Source organism: Pezoporus flaviventris, unplaced genomic scaffold, assembly GCF_033815535.1.
Source record: "Pezoporus flaviventris isolate CSIRO_AGI_PZ_B2104156 unplaced genomic scaffold, CSIRO_AGI_Pfla_v1 ptg000054l, whole genome shotgun sequence".
Classification (NCBI taxonomy): Eukaryota; Metazoa; Chordata; class Aves; order Psittaciformes; family Psittacidae; genus Pezoporus; species Pezoporus flaviventris.
Window position 1 is genome coordinate 8,994,586 of NW_026892602.1, and position 22,779 is coordinate 9,017,364.

General features: G+C 39.7%; 1 protein-coding gene across 1 annotated transcript; it reads left to right on the forward strand.

Annotated features, from left to right (window-relative positions):
- Nucleotides 1–52: 52 nt before the first annotated feature.
- Nucleotides 53–21,950, forward strand: WDR88 (WD repeat domain 88). The gene is given in 12 exon segments (XM_061469160.1): nt 53–184; nt 783–893; nt 4,001–4,089; nt 5,896–5,958; nt 6,433–6,556; nt 7,377–7,522; nt 9,952–10,135; nt 10,585; nt 17,327–17,409; nt 19,586–19,654; nt 20,042–20,134; nt 21,565–21,950. Coding segments are annotated over 12 exon segments (1,203 nt in total). The 5' UTR covers nt 53–82; the 3' UTR covers nt 21,703–21,950.
- The last annotated feature ends 829 nt before the right edge of the window (nt 21,951–22,779 follow it).

Here is a 22,779-nt window from a genome sequence, read left to right on the forward strand (position 1 = left end):
CCTATGTCCCCTGGGGGAGCTGCGGCCCGGCCCGCCGCGCCGCCTTGCCGCCGCCGCCGCCTGAGGGAGCGCGCGGGGCGCTATGGTGGCGGAGGGCAGCTGTCGGGACTTTTTGGCCCTGGGGGCACCCCCGGAGCCTTCCCTGAGGGAGGGTAGCTGGGATAATCGTGAGCTGGCAGCGCGGGTATTCCGGGAGGGGAGGGAGGGCTGGATGGTGGGAGCTGAGGCTGGAAAGGTGTTGCTTTGCGTGGTTAACACTCATGGCAGCTAGATGTTTGTTAGCTGTGTTAGTTTTGTTAACACACAGATGTGTGCTGGACAGTCATCAGTGAAGTCCTAAATGTCTGAAGAAAAGCCTTGTCAAGATTTGTAATGGTCTTGGCAGAAATGGCGTGGCCTAAGAGCTTAAAATGTGCTATCCTCAGCTTAAGAGCTTCATGTGCAGGCATTCTCTGGGCCATATTCGAGGAAACATATTTGAGGAAACAAGTGTTTGAAAGACTCAAGAGACTTAATGAGATTTAAAGATAAATATTATTTTCATGAAAAGAAGAACAATTGGGAAAACAAACCAAACCTCTTTCCTTTCCAGAAAAATAAAAACAAAACCTACATCCATCAACTTTTCTTCCTCAACCAGATTTGGTAAATGCGCACCCAGTACCCAGGAGAGGATGTGAACCCTTCCCCGACAAATGGAACTTGAAATACTCTTTTCCCGTTCTTGCTTTTGTGCTGTCAAAAATGATTTCAAGGGAAACTACTTCTTTATTCTTTTACAGATCCAATTCGGTATTCTGAGAGGACACAGTGACACTGTGAGCTCCTGTCACTTTTGCTATGGAGACACAAAAATACTGTCATGCTCTTATAAGTGAAGCTCTAGGTATGTTGTGAATGCAACAACAAATTAAAAACCTTAAAGCTGAAATTAAATGAGGAATGCTATACAGGCAGGAAGACTGACTGAATCATCAAGGAGCTGTCTGAAGATACTTGAGTTTAAAAATAGCAGCTGTAAATGTGTTTGCAGTTACAGACAAATACTAAAACTCCTGGTTTATGCTTTGAACAGTCTTTAACTTTAAAAGGTGACTCTTATTAAGCCTATGTGGCATACACTGAATTGGAGCACTGGTTTATTAATATTTTAAAACTAAGTTTGTATGCAAAGCTTACCCTTTTTCGCCAGAAAGTTCCTTTTCCCCATGTGTTATGTGTGTGGCTGTTTGTGGAGAAGTAGACTTAAGAGATCACACAGTTATCAGCATGGCTGCAGTGTTTTCATACTTTCAATGTTTTCATTTTGTTGCTTGCTTTTTATTTAAGTTTTGATTTACACCTTTTATTTTCTTCTTCCTCCAAGTTTTGTGTAGTTAGTTGGGGTTTCCCTAAAATTCTAGCCACCCCGACAAGGCAAAAGTGAGATCTGAACTGGGGAAGTGTCCAGGTTCTGGGTGTTGAATCTAAATTTGGTCTAAAAGCAGGCTTGGAGACATTGTTATTCCAGCCCTTGAATTCTCTGCAAAAAAGCTGACAATGTAGCCATGCTAAATAGCTTGCAGACATTTAACCTGGTGTATAGTAAACAGTCATAACTTAATTTAAGGATTGGTAATGAGTTATAGGAGTACTTTAATATAATGTGAATACAGATGAACTAATTCTATAACACCTGAAGTGTTGACTTCTTAGCAATGCCATTCTAGGTTTCTACCATAATCTAAACCTTTTTTTCAGATGTACTGAAAAAGCCCAAGAACTCCAAAAGTGTAGAAGGTTCAGGCAGTTTTTCCAGCCCATGATGTTATCCAGGGGCTATGGATGGCTCAATCTAAGAAATGAGGAAGTCTAGAATAAAAAATGTCTTGTCTTTTAAAGATCAGTTCCAAAGTAAATACACATGTGGAGACCTTAAGCAAATATTGTAGATAGGAGAAATATAGATAAGTATCTCAGTGTGTTAGTCATGACATTTATGGTTAATAACAACTGTCATGTTGACAGTTTCAAACTTTGCTCCTTGTCTGAACTCAGAAATGGAACTTGTATTTTTCTGTGTTTAGTGGGATGGTGTTCAGCTGGCTCACATGCAACTGAAATAGAGACCCAAAAATAAGAAATTCCTTTCTTTTTTTTTTTTTTTTTTTTAAGCATGGTAAGTCCATGAAGTTTTTGCTGGAAAGGCTATAATGTGCCACTTGCCTGAAGTGTGGGAGGGCTAATCTGTCTAAGAAATTTGATTCTTACATTTTTATCTAAGAAAGGCTCAGTATTTCTTGAGCAATACTTATTTTTCAGAATCTATGTGAAAGTATTTGCCTGAGTATTGGGAATTTTCTGACAGCCGTGTGTGGGCAGGGTTTTGTTCATTTATTTTGGTAAAACCAATTTTGTCTGCACAAGCCTAACTTCCTCTTCTGCATGAACAGCTGTAACAATTAGAATTCGGGAGAACACAGAGGACTTGGTCACAGGGGGTTAGGCCAGCTCTGACATATTTCACTTTAGGATTTTATTTTCCTTTGAAAGAATAGATACCAAATGATTGAGTGCACTGAGAAAGCATGTGAAGTATCTCTTGAGAGCTGACAGTATCTCACAGACAATCCACACATCTTTCGGAAAACAAAGATTAATAGGATGCACAGCAGGCAAAGATGAGGTGAGTCTGGAAGGGCACTTGTGACTGCAAGGCTTTTTTGACTTGGAAAAACAGAACAATATACAGTAACTTTGATGGTTTGTTTTGTTTTTTTATTTTTCCTTCAGTCTTAGAGACATTACTAACAATTCCAGTTGTGTCTGATTGGGTCTGTAGTGCATTGACACACATTCAGAAAATAAGTGGAAAAAGTGAAAATAAATTTACTTTCACTTCAGTTTTGCCTGTTATGAAGAGGTACCAAGCAAGTGGGATAGTGAGAGTCCTTGTAAGGAAGCAGCTTTAAACATGAGACTTGATGACTAGTGGTCAGATGTGCAAGATTTTATTCTCATATTGAAGACAAAAGAAAAAGCACAATGCACAGTGAAGGGTGCCTGCTTCTTGATTCTGAAACCTCTTGGTGCTTATGCAAACAAAAATATAATTGAGTTAATTGGATTAATTATGGAAATGAAAGATTATTTGCCTAGATGAAGGTATGATGACTGATCCTGTGATACTTTGATCTGTGAGTTGCTTTGCATGGCAGCTCTCCTCCTGTGTATGTGTCTGTGTTTGGGGTTTTTGTTTGGGTTTGTTTTATTTTGATGTTTACAGTCAGGCACCATGATCCATTTGTAAAATTTGATACATTATTTTAGTTCTGTTACTAAAGAACTTCAGGGCTTTACTCATGTGTTAGGACTGCACTATGTTTTGAACATTATACATGTATGACAAAAAGGTGGTCCCTTCCTGAAATCACTTAAAACACTCTGTGTAACAGACTAAGTAGGTAGAAGATGATGGAAAATGATAATGACCTTAAGTTGCACCAGGGAGGTTTAGGTTAGGTATCAGCAGCAATTCCTTCACTATCAGGCATTGGAACAGCCTGCCTAGGGAAGTGGTGGAGTTGCCATCCCTACGGGTTTTTAAAAGACATGTAGATGTGCCAGTCAGGAACATTGTTTAGTGGTGGACTTGGCAATGCTGATTTGGACTTGATGATCTTAAAGGTTTTTTCCAACCTAAATTTATGAAGAAATACTTGCCAGGATTTAGGTATGGACTTGGATATGGGACTCTAAGGAGGTCTGTTTTCAAGAAATTTCTGGTGGAAATTAACGTGATGTGCAGGAGATAAATAGAAGCCTGCTAGATGAAGAATGCTGTTTCAGTCAGTCTTGAAATAAAAAGAAGGAATAGAGAGTCTGGGATTGTGAGAGTAACTCAAGTAAGACTAAGTTTACTGGTTTCACGAGTTCTGTTTTCCCATATTTTGTGATGCTTTGTATTTTTTTACAATTTAGCAAAGCACTTCCTAATTGAACTAATTTGGATTTTTTCAAGGATGTTGAGAAAGGTTTTCCTATTCACATTTTTGAAGAACAACACACTGCCCCAATTTCTGAGTGCAGCTTGACTCCTGATGACAGAAGGTGACTGTTTTCTGTCTTAATTTATTAAAAAGACCAAAATTCACCTTGTTTTTGTGATGTCAAGGTTCAATTTCAGTGCATCTGGAAACATCTAGTACAAAATTAAGAACAAATAATTTACGTTTTCATTCCTTCCTATGATTTTCTAACTTGTATGACATCAAACTTCTTTTGCTGAATTTGGTGCTTCGTAAGTCATTCTGTTAAAATTTTACCTTACATCTCCATTCCTCCATCTGCTCCTTGTACTTCTCTACATACTTGCACTGTCATTTATGCTGTCCATACTCTTTTTACTGTCAGACTCCTTTATCCACATGAACTACCATAAATTTCACCTTGTTCTCACCTACAGTTTGTACAGTAGCCCTTAAATCTTTTCCATTTTCTGTACAATGTCTGCTGAATTAAACTATCTTTTTGTTGTCTGAAATGCATGTTGGAATAGTCTAATAGGTATAGAGAGGTTAGCCGGATAGATTATGGCCTCTTTTAGGGTAAAGGACTCAATTTAATTCTGTTTCTGAGTTATATGTGCTGTCAATCTATTTTTGCCATATGTTCTGAAAGGAGTATATAAGTATGTATCACTTGTATCAAAGAACAACATTGAATTAGCCAAGGTTGAGGGGTTCATCTGTCAGTAAGATTTATATCTTCATAAAAATTCTCTTCTGTCTGTATCATTTATTAATATTCTATAGCCTTTCCATTAAGCCTGTCTTGTCAATTAAAGAAGAAATGCCTCTTAATCCAGTGTCAGTCTGTGGCTCTAATAATTAAAACAACTGCAGCATATATTAATGTTCTGTTAAGTAGGTCATGCAGTGCCTCCAGGGGTTCTGTTTCTTGTGTATTTTATCATTAAGTCATAGTTCAAATCAATTTTTATTAGATTTTAGAGTTGACCAATTAGTTTTTTGGTTATGAATAGTACACATGCTATACTGCCTATTGCGATTGTGAAACGGCAAGTAAAATACCACTGCATGGAGCCCTGGAAACCACTCCCAAAATGCCACCGATTCATAAGCTTCTTACGGACTTTTGCATTACATGCTTCTGCTTAGTAGCAGAGATTGTGTTGCTTGCAGGAAGTAGGGGGAAATACGCAGGAAGTATGGGTTGCAGGAATATATGGAGAAAATAAACATTTTAATAATTGTGGTTTTAGTTTTTAGAATGTTAATGCATAAAGCTTCTTGGGAAAATGTATAAAAGTGACAATGTGGCTTTTTTTTTTTAGAGGTCAACAGTACTAAAAATATTTGTCACATCAGGTGACTTTCAGTATTACTGTAGGTATTTGGGAATATTCTAATGAAACTCTGCAAGATTTTTGACCTCACATTTAATGGAAACCCAGCCAGTTTTAGTAAACTCATATTGACTAGCTTTGTTGTCTAATGTGGCTTTGTGTATGTGCAGAGCAGTGTTTGTGGTAGAGGGTTACCCAGCAACAAAACCACTGCAAATCCCAAAAAACCCTACCGACAAGAACACTTCACATTCATTGAAGACATTGTAATGGCTTTAAAATTATTCTAATGTTAGAAGTAATTAAATACCTTGTAATAGATGAAATTGAGATGACTGCACTGAAAATTATGCACATGACATTTTTATTATTAATTTCTATCTCAGCTAAGCTGTGCAATAATTTTTGCTGTGGCCTTTAAAAACCTATTTTAAGTTAGTGTGGGGATGTCAAATTTTTGTCAGAATTAAAAGTTGTCAGTTATTTTTTAATATAACGTTCTTTTAAGTGAAAACATTGATTGCTGTTTTCATTAACATAATTTTTAGAATGGTAACATCATCATATGATAACACTGTCAAGGCTTGGGATATGGAAACAGGAAAAATGCTTGTATGTATCCTTTTGAACGCATCTTGCGGAAGGTACAACTAAAATTCAGGTTTATTGCTTTGTTATTGATAAATAAGAAAACACAACATTCTTCATTAGCACAATACAATATAATTAGGGTAGATAGATAGGTTTCATTTCTAGTCCTACTTTTGGTACTGTTAAATGCTTGATCTTGGGCAAGTCTCTTGATGAATATGTCTCAGTTACATAAGGGTATGATAATAATAACCTGTCTCAGAAGATACATTTAAGATTAAATTAACATTTTGGGACTTTAACAGAGTGGCCCTATATAAGGTTATTGCTAATGCAAACATAGAAAGATTGGATATAAAGACACCTATCAGCTTTTACCAAAACAAAGCAATATCAAAAGCCTTCTTTCTGAAGCTGCTTCTAGGTAATATCAAGTTTGCTGTAAGACTCTCTAACTGTCAAACATGTTTCTAAAACCTTTTATTTTCTCTTCATTGGACAGCAGAATATGATGGCATTGTAACTTCATGCAATATTTCTTCTGATGATAGATACGCGATATCTAGTTCTGACAGAGAAATTGCCATACATATTTTTGATTCAGTAAGTACAACACTAGTGGCACACATCTGAGGCTAAGACTTAAGACTTTTACGTATTGCTCATGCAGCTCTTGAATTTTCGTCTTTTATTACAAAATACTGAGAAAACCAAACTATTCAATTCAGTTCAAATATCCTTACTTGAGAAAGGGAAAAGAAACTTCCCTGTAAGATATTAAAGGCAGTATTTTTAGCTCAAGCTTATAAAAATGAGATAATGGGCCAGAATGCGACCAGCACTGATTCGTTTTTGATCAATAATTTTACTAGTGAGGCCTCAGTCCCACGAGGCTTCCACTCAGGACTGCAGGTCAGGGAGTTTGCCATTCATGCAGAATCAGCTTCAGAATATATGAGCAGTCTCACACACGTTAAATTAGCACATGCTCCTGTCAGTCTGAGCCTGATGGTAAAATCATCTGTATTTAAAAAGTGCAACTAATGAATTACTGGTAGTAGGACTGCCTCTGTTGGGTGACACTATCAGGACATACTTTGTTTACATACTTTAATAGGCCTATTTGATCTCAAAGTATTATTAGATGAGTGCTCCCTGAGAGTCTGTTGGCATTATCATTGGCATTAGGGCCACACTTCCAGACTTACTTTCAGGAATGGAGCAGAAATTTTACTATGGGGCAGCATGTGAATTTACACTGTATGTGTATGTGTGTGCCTGGGTACAGGTTCATATTTTGTCATATCTGCAGTTACTGTGAGGCCTATCTTTCGTTGCTAGGTAGGAGAGGTGGTGTCCTGGCCAGTGTAACAGCAAGTTTGAAATTAGAGTGTTTGTGTTTGGAGATCCAGATGTAATTATTCAAAATAACTAATAGTTTCACTTGATGCATTTTGATCACAAAAGTACAGTCACAAGATGTTGTTTTGATCCTGATAACCAGAGAGTGACTTCAGTATCATACGATAAGACCATAAAGCTATGGAATATGATAACACGATCTACCTCAATTACAAGTAACGAGTAAGAAACAATACTACACTTCATTATCCATGGTGTTATTTGTAGCTTTCACAATTATCAGTGAGATTTATTCTAAGGTTAATACTAGAGAAAATGAACAATAATTGTTGAACTAAAGGAAGCAGTACACAAGCAAATGACATATATAGGAAGTGTGACTAAAATAGTCCATTCAAGCTTCCTGCTGTAAATAATTGAAAAATTGTATTTTGATGGCTGTAAGCATTTCTAGTGCTTTTATCTTTTTTTAGACCTTCTGTGTTCTTGGATATATGTAGAGGTAAAAGCATATGCAATATGGTACTGCAGTGTAAACTTCTCATACTGATTTCTACTAATTGGGAAGAATGCATAATAATTGAGGAATGAGGAGATAAAATGTTACTTAGAATAGAGAAACCTTTAAAAACATTGTAGCATGAAGCAAAAATAATACAGATGAAAAGGACAAAATACACCTAGATGTTGGGAACTGAAAACTAATGATGAGTTCTTGGAGAATATTTTGTGGTAATTAGGTTTTGCACTGCAACCAGATCACCTTAGCCCTTCATAAAATTCATGGGCCTCAGAGCAACCATAGGATGATCAACTCAGCTCCTAATGAGCTCCGTTTAAGACCTGACAGACTTTGAAACAATCTGTTCCATTGTTTCACTGCATTAATCATTAAACAGGATTTCCTAAGGTGGACTATTTTGGCTGCAGCTTGAGCTAGTATGTTTCTGTTCAGATCCACCTCAAACTTGGAGATCAAATTATTCTCTTATTTTCTTCTACATTTTCATATAACTTTTATTATAGCTACTGAAGTAATCTTTTTAGTAGATTAAACCATCCTTCTTCATTTAACATATAATTATTATTTCCTATTTTACTGATCATTTTTATTGATCTCTGAAATCTTTCCAACTGGCCCACATTTTCTTGAATTATATGGCCCCATAATGTGTTTCCTCTACCTGGAAAAAATATGAAATTAATCATTATTACATGCTTCTCTGTGGATGCACCTCTTCACACAAAGAGATTTACTCTGTTTGACAGCATGGTGGTGAAGAGGAGTCAGTATTTGTTACATACTTCTTAGAGAACTGCAGTGTAGTCTGTTGTTTCAGCTCCTTATCTGGGCAGTTGATTATTTGTATGTTACTACAGAGTGTCAGACTTGCCAAAATCAAACCCCAGATATCAGATTATTGATCAAACACTGTAAGACTCTTGCACATTATAGTGATGACAACATTGTTTCCCATAGAGGTGGTTATAAACCTTTTATTTTCTTGAGAACTTCTTCAATTTGTGAAGATAATTATAGATTTTTAATTTTAACCTTCTCCCTTGTATAACTGCAGACTCTCTTAGGCTTCATATCTGTACTTTTTATCTGATTACCTACATTGTTAATGGAAGTATGAAATAGGACAGGTTTCAGGACCACAGTGCAGTGTGTAGTTTCATTTTCACAGTGAACCAATTACAACCACTCTCTTGAGAACAGATCATTTTTCCCTATATGCTTTTGGAGAAGATCATGCCCAGTGCCAGGAGCATTGCTCAGTGTGATCTCCTGAGCCTTCACTTGTCTACCTCGTACGTTTCTCACTGAAGTCAGTAAGGACATTATTTAGGATTTTATTATCATTTTAAGAAGGAAGTATGCAACAATAGGGATGTCAAATCAACTGTTAAAAATATCAATGGCTTTAAATAAACTCAATTAATTTAACTTTAAATTCTTAAAACAATAACCAGAGAGAGAGAGTCTTCCTTTAAACATGGTAATAAAATTGTCTTTGACAAATTAGGAATTACTTTGGATGGGAAATTCAATCTGGAACATTGTAATCTTTCTTTTAAATTGCACTGACTACAGCATTGTTTCCTGTAAGAGATGCTCATAATCCTTTCCCCACTGTAGATTTCAGGAAGCACTGGAGACCCCACCCAGTTCTGGAACATCCAGATTTCTTTTCTGATGGGTATTGCTGCTTCCAAAATTAGACTTGAATCTAGAATTGTTTAATCTTTTTCCTATGAATGTTTGAGTTGAAATTTAAATGTAGAAATAAATGCATGCTATTTACTTCATGAAAAATTGATGGCGCTTTTTTTTTTTTTTTTTTGTAATTTAATAAGATGTGTTGTAGCTGCTGAACAATTTCTTGTTAAACTGTGTTCAAGATTTAACAGCTGGGCTTCAATCCTGCAAAATAACCTAATCCCATAAGAGATTTAAAAGCATGTGCTGGCTGTGAGTTTGTAAGCAGCTCCAGAGACTTTCATAACTATTCATATGGTTAAAATTCAGAATATACTTAAGATGCTTTACTCGATGGACAGGGTGGAAGATGTTGCAGGAAGTTCTCAGAGAGATTTGTAATGGTCACCGAATCTCATTCTTCCTGTAGTTTTTATCTGTATTTCAGGGGACACACCAATGCTATCTCAGATTGCTGCTTTACCTCTGCTGGTCATTACTTGTGCACCACATCCTGAGACAAAAGCTTAAAAATATGGTATATAAAGAGAGGAGAATTTCAGTGTCATGAACCTGTTTTCTTGAATGAAGGACATGAGGGTTCTGTTAGTTCCTGCGTTTTTAGCCAAGATGTTGAGTTATCTTTCTATTAGTGCACAATGTATGTTCATACCTATGCATAGAACATCTCAGATAAACCATGAATGACCATTCTGTAATCATGTAGGTAATTAATTCTTCATTTCCAATTATAACATGTTTGACTATGAGAAAATGATGTCCTGGTTTTGGCTGGGGTAGAGTTCATTTTCTTCCTAGTAGCTGGTGCAGTGCTGTGTTTTGGCTTTAGTCGGAGAATGATGTTGATAACACACCCATGTTTTAGTTGTTGCTCAGTAGTGCTTACCCTGATCAAGAGCTTTTCAGTTTCTTATGCTCTGCTACTGAGGGAGCACAGCCAGAACAGCTGACCTGAACTTGCCAGAGGGATATTCCATACCACAGAACATCATGCTCAGTATAGAATTGCTCTCAGCCCAGCACCACTCACTGGGAGTGAGTGAACAAGCTGTCTGGCTAGGGTATAAACCATGACAGTTTATTTTTGGGCACCCAGAGTGGGGCTCAAGGGGTTGAGATAACGACAGATCTGACCGGATTAATAGTCACTCGTCACAATGCTGATTTACTGGCACTCAAGGTTGTTCCTCTTGATCTCACAGTTTCAGTATATCGTATCTTACGTCCATCCAGTATTTGCTGTATTAGTGTTTTTCAAGTGTGGGGCTTGGGCTAAGGCTTTTGTCTCATTGTACTTTATGGTAATGACTTGTAATACAATAGAATCATTGATCATGAAACTGATCTGGCTTATGTTCCCAGTGTGGTCACCACCTTTATACTTTGGGAGGTATATAATAGAAGTGCTTAGCAATTACACATCTTTTTTTCTCCTTCTCAGGTAGTCAATCTGTGAAGGAGACATTCTTTTACCCTCCCAGTCCTCCCCCCAGACCATTTACATTTGAGAGTTTTGAAGTTTTTGAATGGCCTTTTAATGCTGTTGAGACTTGTTTGCCGATAGTTGATGGGGATCACCATGCTGGCATGCTTACAGAGTGTGTTTTGGCTGATTTCAAGAGTTAAGCAGAGTCAGGTTTGGGTCTTGTCTGGGGTCAAATGACAATGCAGGAGGACCAAGAGATTTTCCCTGAGGCTGGACAGCCATGAGTGGCAGGGTGTGTGGGATAGTATGGGCAAGTATCTAGGTCAGTGGGCTCCTCCAGTACTTTGGAATTTCACCACCGAACAACTGCAAAATCCAGAAGAATTAGTAAAACACTTAAATGAGGTGTGTGGTCATTCTGTCCATACCAGAGACGGACAAATCATGGCAACGTGCTGGGGCTTGACCTATTCTTACAGGGCCTTGTTCAACACTATCCAGCACCTTCAAAAGGAAATGAATATTGGTGGATCTGAGGGCAAAGCAACAGTCTGTGCAGCTACTCCAGCTCCAAGCACAGCAGCTTCACCACCCCCAGAGACAAGTACAGTCGCTACTCAAACTTTGGCTGCAATGAACAGCGTAGCTACCCCAGTGGCAAGTACAGCAGCTGCTCAAACTTCAACTGCAACAGACAGCGCGGTTACCCCAGCTCCATGCACAGCAGCTGCACCACACCCAGCAACAAGTACAGTTGCTACTCAAACCACAGTGATAATCACTGCAGCCAAACCAGAGGACCAATTCGTACCAATATCAGTTGCCCCTGTACGCAAGAGAACAAGCAAAAAAAGAGGCAAGAAGGGTGAAGCAAGATGAAGAAACAATGAATTCAACACCTGGTCTAGCATCTGATCAGGAGTCATCATCACATGATGAAGAAGAAGAAGAAGAGGTAACTTCTTGACCTCAGACCTCAACCGAGCTATGGAATATGTGAAAAGATTTTACCTGCCAAACAGGGGAGCACATCATCACCTGGCTACTCCGATGCTGGGACAATGGGGCCGATGGTCACGAACTAGAAGGTACAGAAGCCAAGCAACTGGGATCACTTGCTAGAGAAGGGGGAATTGACAAAGCAATTGCAAGAGAGAAAAAGTCCCTCAGTCTTTGGAGGCGGCTCTTGGCAGCTGTGAAAGAAAAGTCTCCATACAAGGACGACGTTATGAGTCGTTGGGCCAAGTGGACTACTATAGACAAAGGCATCCAGTCTCTGAGGGAATCGAGATGATCTATCACATCAAGCCGAATAGCGGGGATACACCCATAGATCCAGATGAAGTTGAACGTACATGACCCATGTGGCGAAAACTTAACGGAATACACTGTCATCATATGACCATTCATTGGCAACAGTAACCTGGAATGGCATAGTGTCGCTAACAGTGGATGAAATGGTTCATAAACTCCTAGAGTTTGAAGACAATCTCACCCCTTCCATCATCTCAGCTGTGGAAAAATTGTCCCAGGACCTGAAACAATTGAGGGACGATCTATCTGATTTATCCAGCTCCTCGTGTGTACCAACACACATCTCAGCTATTGACACAAGGCGTCCTATTGTTCAAGAGAGGAGATACCGGAGGTATACGCCATGGGCTACCCTATGGTTTTACCTGCGGGATCACGGAGAAGACATGACAAAGTGGGATGGAAAACCTACTTCAGCTTTGGAGGAACGGGTGAGTGAACTGAAGAGGGGAGCAAGGGCCAAGACTGATCGTCCCATGAGAGCTACGGCTTCAGTCTCTGGTGAGCAGTTTCCCAGATGGAAAGGAAGAGCTGATTTTACTCCAGCTCCTGTGATAACGAAGAATAATCCCTTTTACCACGACTTAAGTGTCCAATGCTGTGATGATCATTAGAGGGGCCCTGCCTCCAGCCAGGTGGAGGTAGGAGACAATCGGATTTATTGGACTGTGTGGATCAGATGGCCTGGCACATCAGTCCCACAGAATCACAGAATCCCAAGGGTTGGAAGGGACCTCAAAAGATCATCTAGTCCAGCCCTCCTGCAAGAGCAGGGTAACCTAGAGTACATCACACAGGAACTTGTCCAGGCGGGCCTTGAATATCTCCAACATAGGAGACTCCCCCTGGGCAACCTGTTCCAGTGATCTGTCACTCTCACAGTAAAGAAATTTTTCCTGATGTTCACATGGAACCTCCTATGCTCCAGTTTACACCCATTGCCCCTTGTCCTATCACTGGACATCACTGAAAAAAACCTAGCTCCATCATCCTGACACTCACCCTTTACATATTTGTAAACATTGATGAGGTCACCCCCCAGTCTCCTCCAAGCTAAAGAGTCCCAGCTCCCTCAGCCTCTCCTCATAAGAGAGATGTTCCATTCCCTTAATCATCTCTGTGGCTCTGCGCTGGACTCTTTCAAGCAATTGCCTGTCCTTCTTGACTGTGGGGCCCAGAAGTGGACACAATATTCCAGATGCGGCCTCACCAAGGAAGAGTAGAGGGGGAGGAGAGCCTCTCTTGACCTACTAACCACACCCTTTCTAATGCACCCTAGGATGTCATTTGAATCCCCAGGGGTGGAAACACAGCCCTACCATTTGCCATGGACTGCACTGGAACAGGGGCAAGCTCCAGAACACCTGCAGTACATTGATGACATTATTGTGTGGGGTGATACAGCGGAAGAAGTCTTTGAGAAAGGGAGGAAAATAATCCAAATCCTGCTGAAAGCTGGTTTTGCCATAAAACGGAGTAAGGTCAAGGGACCTACACAGGAGATGCAATTTTTGGGAATGAAATGGCAAGATGGATGTAGACAGATCCCCACAGATGTGATCAAGAAGATAACAGCAATGTCTCCACCAACTAATAAGAAAGAAACACAAGCTTTCTTGGGTGCTGTGGGGTTCTGGAGAATGCACATCCCAAATTACAGTTTGATTGTAAGCCCTCTCTATCATGGGACATGGAAGAAAAGTGATTTTAAATGGGACCCTGAGCAACAACAAGCCTTTGAGCAAATTAAATGCAAGATAGTTCATGCAGTAGCCCTTGGACCTGTCCAGACTGGGCCAGATGTAAAAAATGTACTGTACACTGCAGCTGGGGAGAACGGTCCTACCTGGAGCCTCTGGCAGAAAGCTCCAGGGGAGACTTGAGATCGACCCCTTGGCTTTTGGAGTCGGGGATACAAAGGATCTGAGGCCAGCTATACCGCAACTGAGAAAAGAGACACTGGCAGCCTATGAAGGGGTTCGAGCTGCTTCAGAAGTGATTGGCACTGAAGCACAGCTCCTCCTGGCACCCCGTTGCCCATGCTGGGTTGGATGTTCAAAGGCAGGGTCTCCTCTACACATCATGCAACTGATGCTACATGGATTAAGTGGGCTGCACTAATTACACAACAAACTCAAATAGGAAATCTCAGTCGTCCAGGCATTCTAGAAGTCATCATGGACTGGCCAGAGGGCAAAGATTTCAGAATGTCACCAGAGGAGGAGGTGATGCGTGCTGAAGAGGCCCCACTATAGAATAAACTGTCAGAAAGTGAAAAGCAGTATGCCTTGTTTACTGATGGGTTCTGCTGTATTGTGGCAAAGCATCGGAGATGGAAGGCAGCTGTATGGAGTCCTGGACAACAAGTTGCAGAAACTGCTGAAGGAGAGGGTGAATCGACTCAGTTTGCCGAGGTGAAAGCCATCCAGCTGGCCTTGGACGCGGCTGAAGGAGAAAAGTGGCCAGTACTTTATACTGACTCATGGATGGTGGCAAATGCCCTGTGGGGTGATTGCAGCAATGGAAGCAGAGCAACTGGTAACGCAGAGGTAAACCCATCTGGGCAGCTGCACTGTGGAAAGATAGAGCTGCCTGGATGCAGAACCTGGTGGTGAAGGTACGCCATGTAGATGCCCATGTACCCAAGAGTCAGGCCACTGAGGAACACCAGAACAACCAACAAGTGGATAAAGCGGCTAAGATTGAAGCGGCTCAGATGGACTTAGATTGGCAACATAAAGGTGAATTACTTTTGGCCTGGTGGGCCCATGACACTTCTGGCTGTCAGGGCAGAGATGCAACATATGGATGGGCTCGTGGTGGAGGGGTGGACTTAACAATGGACACTATTGCCCAACCTGCCAAGGCAAGCGCCATGTGCTTACCATGGTGGAAGCAACCACCGGATGGCTGGAAACATACGCTGTGCCCCACACCACTGCCCAGAACACTATCCTGGGCCTTGAGAAACACATTTTGTGGTGACACGGCACCCCAGAGAGAATTGAGTCAGACAATGGGACTCATTTGCGGAATAACCTTGTAGACACTTGGGCCAAAGAGCATGGCATTGAGTGGGTATATCACATCTCCTACCAGGCACCAGCCTCTGGGAAAATCGAACGGTACAATGGGCTGTTAAAAACTACACTGAGAGCAATGGGTGGGGGAACTTTCAAGCATTGGGATACACACTTACCAAAGGCCACCTGGTTGGTCAACATCAGAGGATCTGCCAACAGGGCTGGCCCAGCCCAGTCAGAACTTTTACATATTGTAGAGGGGGACAAAGTTCCCGTGGTGCATATGAAGAATTTGCTGGGAAAGACAGTCTGGGTTATTCCTGCTTCAGGTAAAGGCAAACCCACTCGTGGGATTGCTTTTGCTCAGGGACCTGGATATACTTGGTGGGTAACGCGGGAAGATGGGGAAGTCCGATGTGTACTTAAGGGGATTTGATTTTAGGGGAAAACAGCCAATGAACTTAATTGTATGCTGTTGCCTGCTGTGTAATACTTTTATAGCCCATCGACTAGATGTCTCCAGGTCACCAGCAACTAGCCCTGACTTCCCTCCAACCATCATCCCAACAGAGAATGAACTTTGATGAACCGGATGAGTTCCGCAGTAAAGGAACGACCAGCATCAGCAGTCAACGATCCAATACTGCACACAGCCTTTCCTGCCCTGAAAGATTGTTACAAGAGATGGAACCTGACATCATGGACCGAATGGACTCGGCAACATTACAGTGATTGGTCCATGCACTAAGAAAATGATCTCTTTCTCTTGGTCTGTGTGTATATGGATGTATATATGTGGGGAGAACGATGGTATATTGAAAATGTGGGATCTGAGCATGATGTGAATGGTATGGAATAAGGGGTGGATAATGTCCTGGGTTCAGCAGTAGCAGTCATTTTTCTCCTTGGTGGTAGCTGGTGCAGTGCTGTGTTTTGACTTCCAGCCTGGGAACAGTGCTGGTGATGCTGATGTTTTCGGTTGTTGCTAAGTGATGTTTACCCTGACCAAGGACTTTGTGAGGCTCATGCTCTGCCAGGGAGGAGGGGAAGCCAGGAGGAAGCAGAGACGGGGCACCTGACCCAGGCTAGCCAAAGAGGTATTCCATACCACAGCACGTCATGCCCGGGGTGGGGGGTAACTGGGAGTTACCCGGAAGGACACGGGCTTCTGGGTTGGACTCGTTTCTTGGCCGGTGGTATTGTATTCTCTTCCCTTGTTATTTTCTCTTATCACTGTTGTCGTTGGTGGTAGCGGTGGTGATTTGTGTTGTACATTGGTTGCTGGACTGTTCTTGTCTCAACCCGTGGGAGTTGCACTCTTTCGATCCTCCTCCCCATCCCTCACGGGAGCGGGGAAGGGGAGAGCCCCGGGGGGAGGCCTCAATTGCTCTCAGCCCGGCAGCACTCACTGGGAGTGAGTGAACAAGCTGTCTGGCTAGACAGGGTTAAAACAGCTGCTCTTCTGGGATGGATTAATACAAATTTCTGTAGATAGTGGTCTAATTGGCTGTTTCTTTTGCAATTTCATATCTCAGTACTCCAGTGAAGTGACTCCTGAACTGGTGGCAGCAGGTTAATCTGCAGTCATAGGAAAACAATGTCTCCTGTGTTAGACAGCCAAAATAAATACATAGCAACTCTGTGGGGAAAAATGTACCTGTGTCTTGAAGATATGCAAATGCAGATAGGCCTGTAACTATTGAATCTGAAAGCATGCTTTCCACACTGACCTCTACTTTTTTATTAACAGTTGTACAATTTTGAAAGTATTCTCCTTACTTTTCTAAATCAACAAAATCTCCATGTCTGTTTTTTTTTCCACTCCGTTGTGTGCTTGCTAAATTTATGTGTTTATATTTACAAAATTAAGAACATTAACAACAAGTAGCTGAAAGGAACTTCTACCTTGTTAAGCTATGACTAATAGCTCATTATTTATTATTTTTTATAAAGTCTGACTCAGTGTTAGAAGGAGCCTCTTTTATTAGTCTGCATGACAAAGCAAAGATAAAACACAGTATTCTGATTTTACATTTCAGCATCCCTTGTCATGTCTGGTGGATATGACAAAGCTGTAGCTACACGGGATATAGATGCAGGCTATAAAAAGCTAAGCTTAAAGGTACTGAGCTCTTATTTGGTCAGTAGTTTGATGAGAAACTGTAAGATGTATTGCTGTTTTCAAAAGTGTGTATTTCATTAGCAGACAAATACCCTTGCCTGTCCTTTTTAGATACAAGCAGGAATATATCCTGGATTTGTGTGATTTAATTTCCTAGAACAGTACATTCCTGTACAATTAGCTACAAAGATACTACCTTTGTCAAGTCAGTTGTTAACAAGCTCTTAAAACTCTCTTTTTGTGAACAAGCTCATGTAAGGATTGTGCTGAATGGACTTGTACCTATATTTTAGGAGAGGCTTTCGTCCAGCAAGTAACAAGAGCCTGAATAGTGCATATATTCATTTTGAAATATCACACTCTTGCATATCTGTGTGTTTACATGCTTATGTCCACTGAAATCAGTACATTAAAAGGGAAGCACTCAGAAGAAATGCAAATATCCGTGTTGAGCTTAGCTAGGTTACATAGTTATGTTACTGCTTATAGTGATGGAATGTGGTCCAACATCTTACAGTTTTTAGGAGGCACAATTCTGCAAATAAGGTAGCCATTTAGTATTCAGCTATCCTTAGAGCTAGGCCTTCTCTTTTCTTCCATATCCATGGTAATACTAGCCAAAATTTGAGGCAGAAAGTAATACCTGCATAAAATAAACTAAAAAAATTCCAACTCTCATTAGGTTTGCTTTGTACCACCATGACTTTATATTTTGCAAACATACCATATTGTATTACAACGCTTTTCCTTAATTTCTTATTTTAGTGGAAACAATCCACTAATCAGACATGTGGATCAAACAAAAGGATTAACAGTATTCATAAAGTTATGTGCATGCATTTTGCAAATACTAGTTTCAGAAAAGTCACGTGATGTCAGAGTTCAGATTTTTGCAACCTTGGGTCTTTCCTGTCTTATGATTTAGTGGACTTTGGGTTTTTTTACTTACTGCATCTCCTATTCAAGATGTAGTTAAAACACTCATGAACAAACCTACCTGGAAGATCTCAGAAAAGACCACTTTCATTCTAAACTTTGGGCTTAAGAGTAGCTTTCAACTGCTGTCACATTCAAAATAACGTCTTCATATAGGAGAGCTTGTAAGCCTGTGCCTTACGCTTGTTGCCTTAAAGGTAAACTTACCTACCCTCTGGAATTGGAACTGTTCTAATTAAACCTTTTGAGCAGTTACAGTACACCAGTATTGTGCTTTATACAACATAAGTACTGCAAATTTCCCAGTTCACAGCAATCACTGTAACTAACTTGGCTTCCCATAAAAAGAGAAGGCATCTGTGTAAATGCTGGTATCTTCGTCACTATGGAGAATTCCAGTTTAGTATCCATGCCTTGGTAGAATTGTATTCTGGGCTCATAACTAAATTTAAAAGCATGTTTTAAAGATGTTGCTATGAAAATCATGCTTTATGTACACGTTTGAGTGCTGTGTGCTGGAAAAGTGTATGTTCATTTTACACTGTATTTCTCAGGTGTGCCATTTGTCTATTAAAATGATAACCATGCCTTCCTAAAATCTAGGAATTTTATCTATTAATACCATTCATGTTTGACAATCTCCATAGCTGGTAAATAATTTGTTTTAGAGTTTAACCTGTTTCTGTTCTTATGCTGCCTCAATGCTGTTAACCTCAAATCAGCTGTGCTGCTGTTAATGTGAACAAGGGTATCTTACACAGCTGCTTGACTATGACTTGGCCTGCTTTTGGAACTGGTTTCCTTCCCTTAAAATGGGGGGAAGCTGCTGTCTGTTCCCACAGCTCCGTTATCACCGGATAAACAGCCTCAAGAGTTTTTAGGTAATGAGTGTCAGAAGTCCACTCTCTCTTCACATTTCTTTATTAAACTGTTTAAAAACCAGAAAGGATATAGGCTTAAATGGAGCTTAAACCCATGGTAGCTGTGTAGCTGTCATTCTTCTGAGTGCTTCAACTGTGGGTCTGCTTACTAGAGATAGTAACCACAGGTTTTCAGGTATCTGTAGGAAAGTATGAACTTCATAACATTTTTTTCGTGATGAGCATTCAGGCAGTCTAAATAAGAATTTTCTCACTGCATTTCAGAATGGATTTATGGTACAAATAGCTGGTTTTATTATGATAAAAATAAGTTCTTCCCCCCCCCCCATGAGTTATAAATACATTTTGCTTTACTGTAGGGTCATTGGGACTGGGTGACAGATGTTGCTATCAGCAGAAACAACAAATGGATTCTTTCAGCCTCAAAGGTAATTGCTAATTGCTGATGTGATTTCAAGAACTGACTTACAAATGCGTGTGAATATTTCATTTCTTGTTTTTGGCTTTTTTGGGATTATTTAACAATGGTCAAGTTGCTCATGAAAGTGCTAAGTTATGATCAGTATTTTTCTCAAGCAATTACAGAAGATCTTGAATTTGGGAAGTACATTTACTTCTGGCTATTTTAAAATGTGCGGGAAGTTTCAGATTGCTAAAGATAGTTTCCAAAGGCATGATATTTAAATGTGAGAGAGTTTAGCTCTCATTTTGAGAGGGCTCATCTGATGAGATGTGATTTCTTCCTTATGGAAATGATATAAATCTCTCTTTTGGTAGTATGCAAAACTATCAAAATAATTGCACCTTTTTCTCAGGATTTTACTTTGTGATTGTGGAATGTTGAGAAGATGGATGACGTACCTTCAGGGACAGAAATCAGAAAAGAAAGAGGCTCAAAAATTGCTCAGGTTCAATCACTTTGTTTTTTTAATTACACCTTGTATTTTATTCAGACAGAAAATTTGAATGTTAAAAGGAAAGCTGTCAGATTTCTAGGCTGAAAACACAAATTTATTGTGTTTGTTCTCTCTGCAAAAATTGTCAAATCCTTCTTTGTGAGTGGGATGTAGGCCATTTTAAAAGTTGATTTTGGTAAGGACACCAATTTTCATATACAGGTGCATTTTTGATTTTAGAAAAAACAGCCAGGTATGTGTACTTTAAAAAATAAACATATTCTGCTTTTCTACTCATGGTGCTTCTGCAGTGTAATTGGCCCCTTAGACATGAGCATTACTAGACCAAGGCAGGTAGTACTCATGTGCTCCTGAACATAAACCAGCTAAAGGAATTGAAAGGAGTGTCATTTTAAAGCTGAGACTGTATGTATTCTGACTTCTATAAATTAGATAGAGGTGTTAGGAAAGGAGAACATTAACAAGCCTAATAGTATTGAAACATGCTTTTTATTACAGTTCCTCAATTGGTTTTGGTAGTGGATTTGAAAGAGCTTTGTGTACATTTTCCTCCTTGTCAATAAGCATTAACTGAAAGTGCATGAAAAATAACTTTTTTTTCTTTCTTCTATATTATTTTTATCAGACTTTCTTGTTCAGTAGCAGGTATTCAAAAGCAGGTAGCAACTTTGTAAGCTTTTAAATAAGTTTTATTAATGTGCCAGCAGTGAAAATGTGTACATTCCTAAAAGCATCAATTAACAGAAATGTGAGGATATGGTCAACATTGATACAGGCATTTTTTTTGTGTGTGTGTGCATTTTAGCAAAACTTAAAGCATACTAAAAAATTAAAAGAATGTCTCAAACTTTTTGTAAATAGTTTCGCAAGTAGGAAATTCTCTCTGATAAAAGTGCCTTAAACTTCATGAGTATGTATGTAGTCAGTGGAAAAACTTATTTGTACTGACTGTAGTGGCTTAATAGTTCATCTAAGATTATTGTAATCTGACAATTTTTCCATTTATTATTTTTCTTTTTTTTCATGTCTCCTTTAGTCACAGAATGATCAGGTAAAAAAGTAAGCAAAAAAAGCCCTAAACCATCTAGTGCTAATTGCCAAGATAGGACAGCTAAAAGCTGAATACCCATCAAGCCACCCAAAAATGTAAAGTATAGTAGTTTATTAGCTGAAAGAAATAAAATCAGAGTTCACATAAAAATAGGGGTTTAGTCAGAAAAAAACCTCCAAACCATTTATCCCCAGAATAAATTTTGAGCAGCACTATGTGTGTCAAACCACACAAACTCAGTGCATCTCAGAAGTCAGACCTAGATATAGATGTACATGTGTATATCGAGCTGTAACTTCATGTGTGAATTAATGCACGTGTCATAGGTGATTAACTGAAATGCCATTTTTTAAAATTATATTTACACCAGTGTGAAGAGTGTGAAAGACCTTTCTTGTGCCTGCAACGTAGTGACTCTGAAATGATATCCAAGTGTGTCTTCTGTCATCTGTCTTCTCCACAGAGAAAAATTTTGTCATTGTCACCTACTGTTTCTCCTGATCTTTAAATTAAACGAGGAGTCTTGGGATGTTAATGCATTTAAGTGGAGTGTCTGTACATCTGTATGTAACACATGTAGAAAGCTAAGACTTTCCTCTAACCTTGCCCTACTGTAGTAGTCCATATGAGGAATAATAAAATAGATCTTACTAATCCACTAAACAGCTGGGATGTATCAGGTAAAGACTAAAATCCACAGGAGTAGAAAACTTACTTATGGTCCTTGGTACTAGAGAATAAAATTACTTACCTGTCCTTTGGTGAATTTACGAATATACCACTTGAAGGTCAGTCTTACTGAAGAAAATGTGTTTATGTAAATTATTGACATGTTTCCTTACATTCTTTAGATAAACCATTCTTCTTTACTATGGCAAGCAAAGAACTGATGCTGTCAGTGAACATAAGGAAGAGTTCTGTGGGAAAAAAACATGAATAAAACCATGACCTTGATGCAGAGAGTTGACCAATGTACAGGGGGGTTGTACAAGCGGGCTAGAGGAATTTGCTTGCTTAAACAAAACTATTGTCTGTTGTAAATGCCTGCTAAGCAGAACAAAGGCACCTGGTCCTATTGATAAGCAGCTATTGATAAGGAAAAGCAGATGCCTGAATCTACTGATAAGGGGGAGAAGCAGATGGTTTATGGCTGGGATACCGACCAAACCCTAAGGCCATATGTGAAGACTAAAAGGTGAAAAGCGCAAGAAAAGGAAGACTCATTTACTTCATCTTGAAGAGCCCTACCCACAGGAGGAAGAGTCATTTACTTCATCTTGAGACCCCTGCCCATGTCCAGAGGGGGCACTGCACAGGTGCAGAGGACCTTCTGGATCATTATAATATGACGTGGGGATAGGACATGAATATGTATAGACGTGTTGTGCAACCTTATGAATATATATAACTGTAGAGAATAAATGTAGAGGGAAACAACACTGAGGCACGCATGACTTTGAGGAATTATCCCCGTGCGCCTCAGCGCTGAATGAAAAGCATACCTACTTTACAACTTTAACGAGTTGTGGAGTCAATCCACGCATCAAACTTTTTCATAACTTGTTGACATACCCCTTAACAAAAT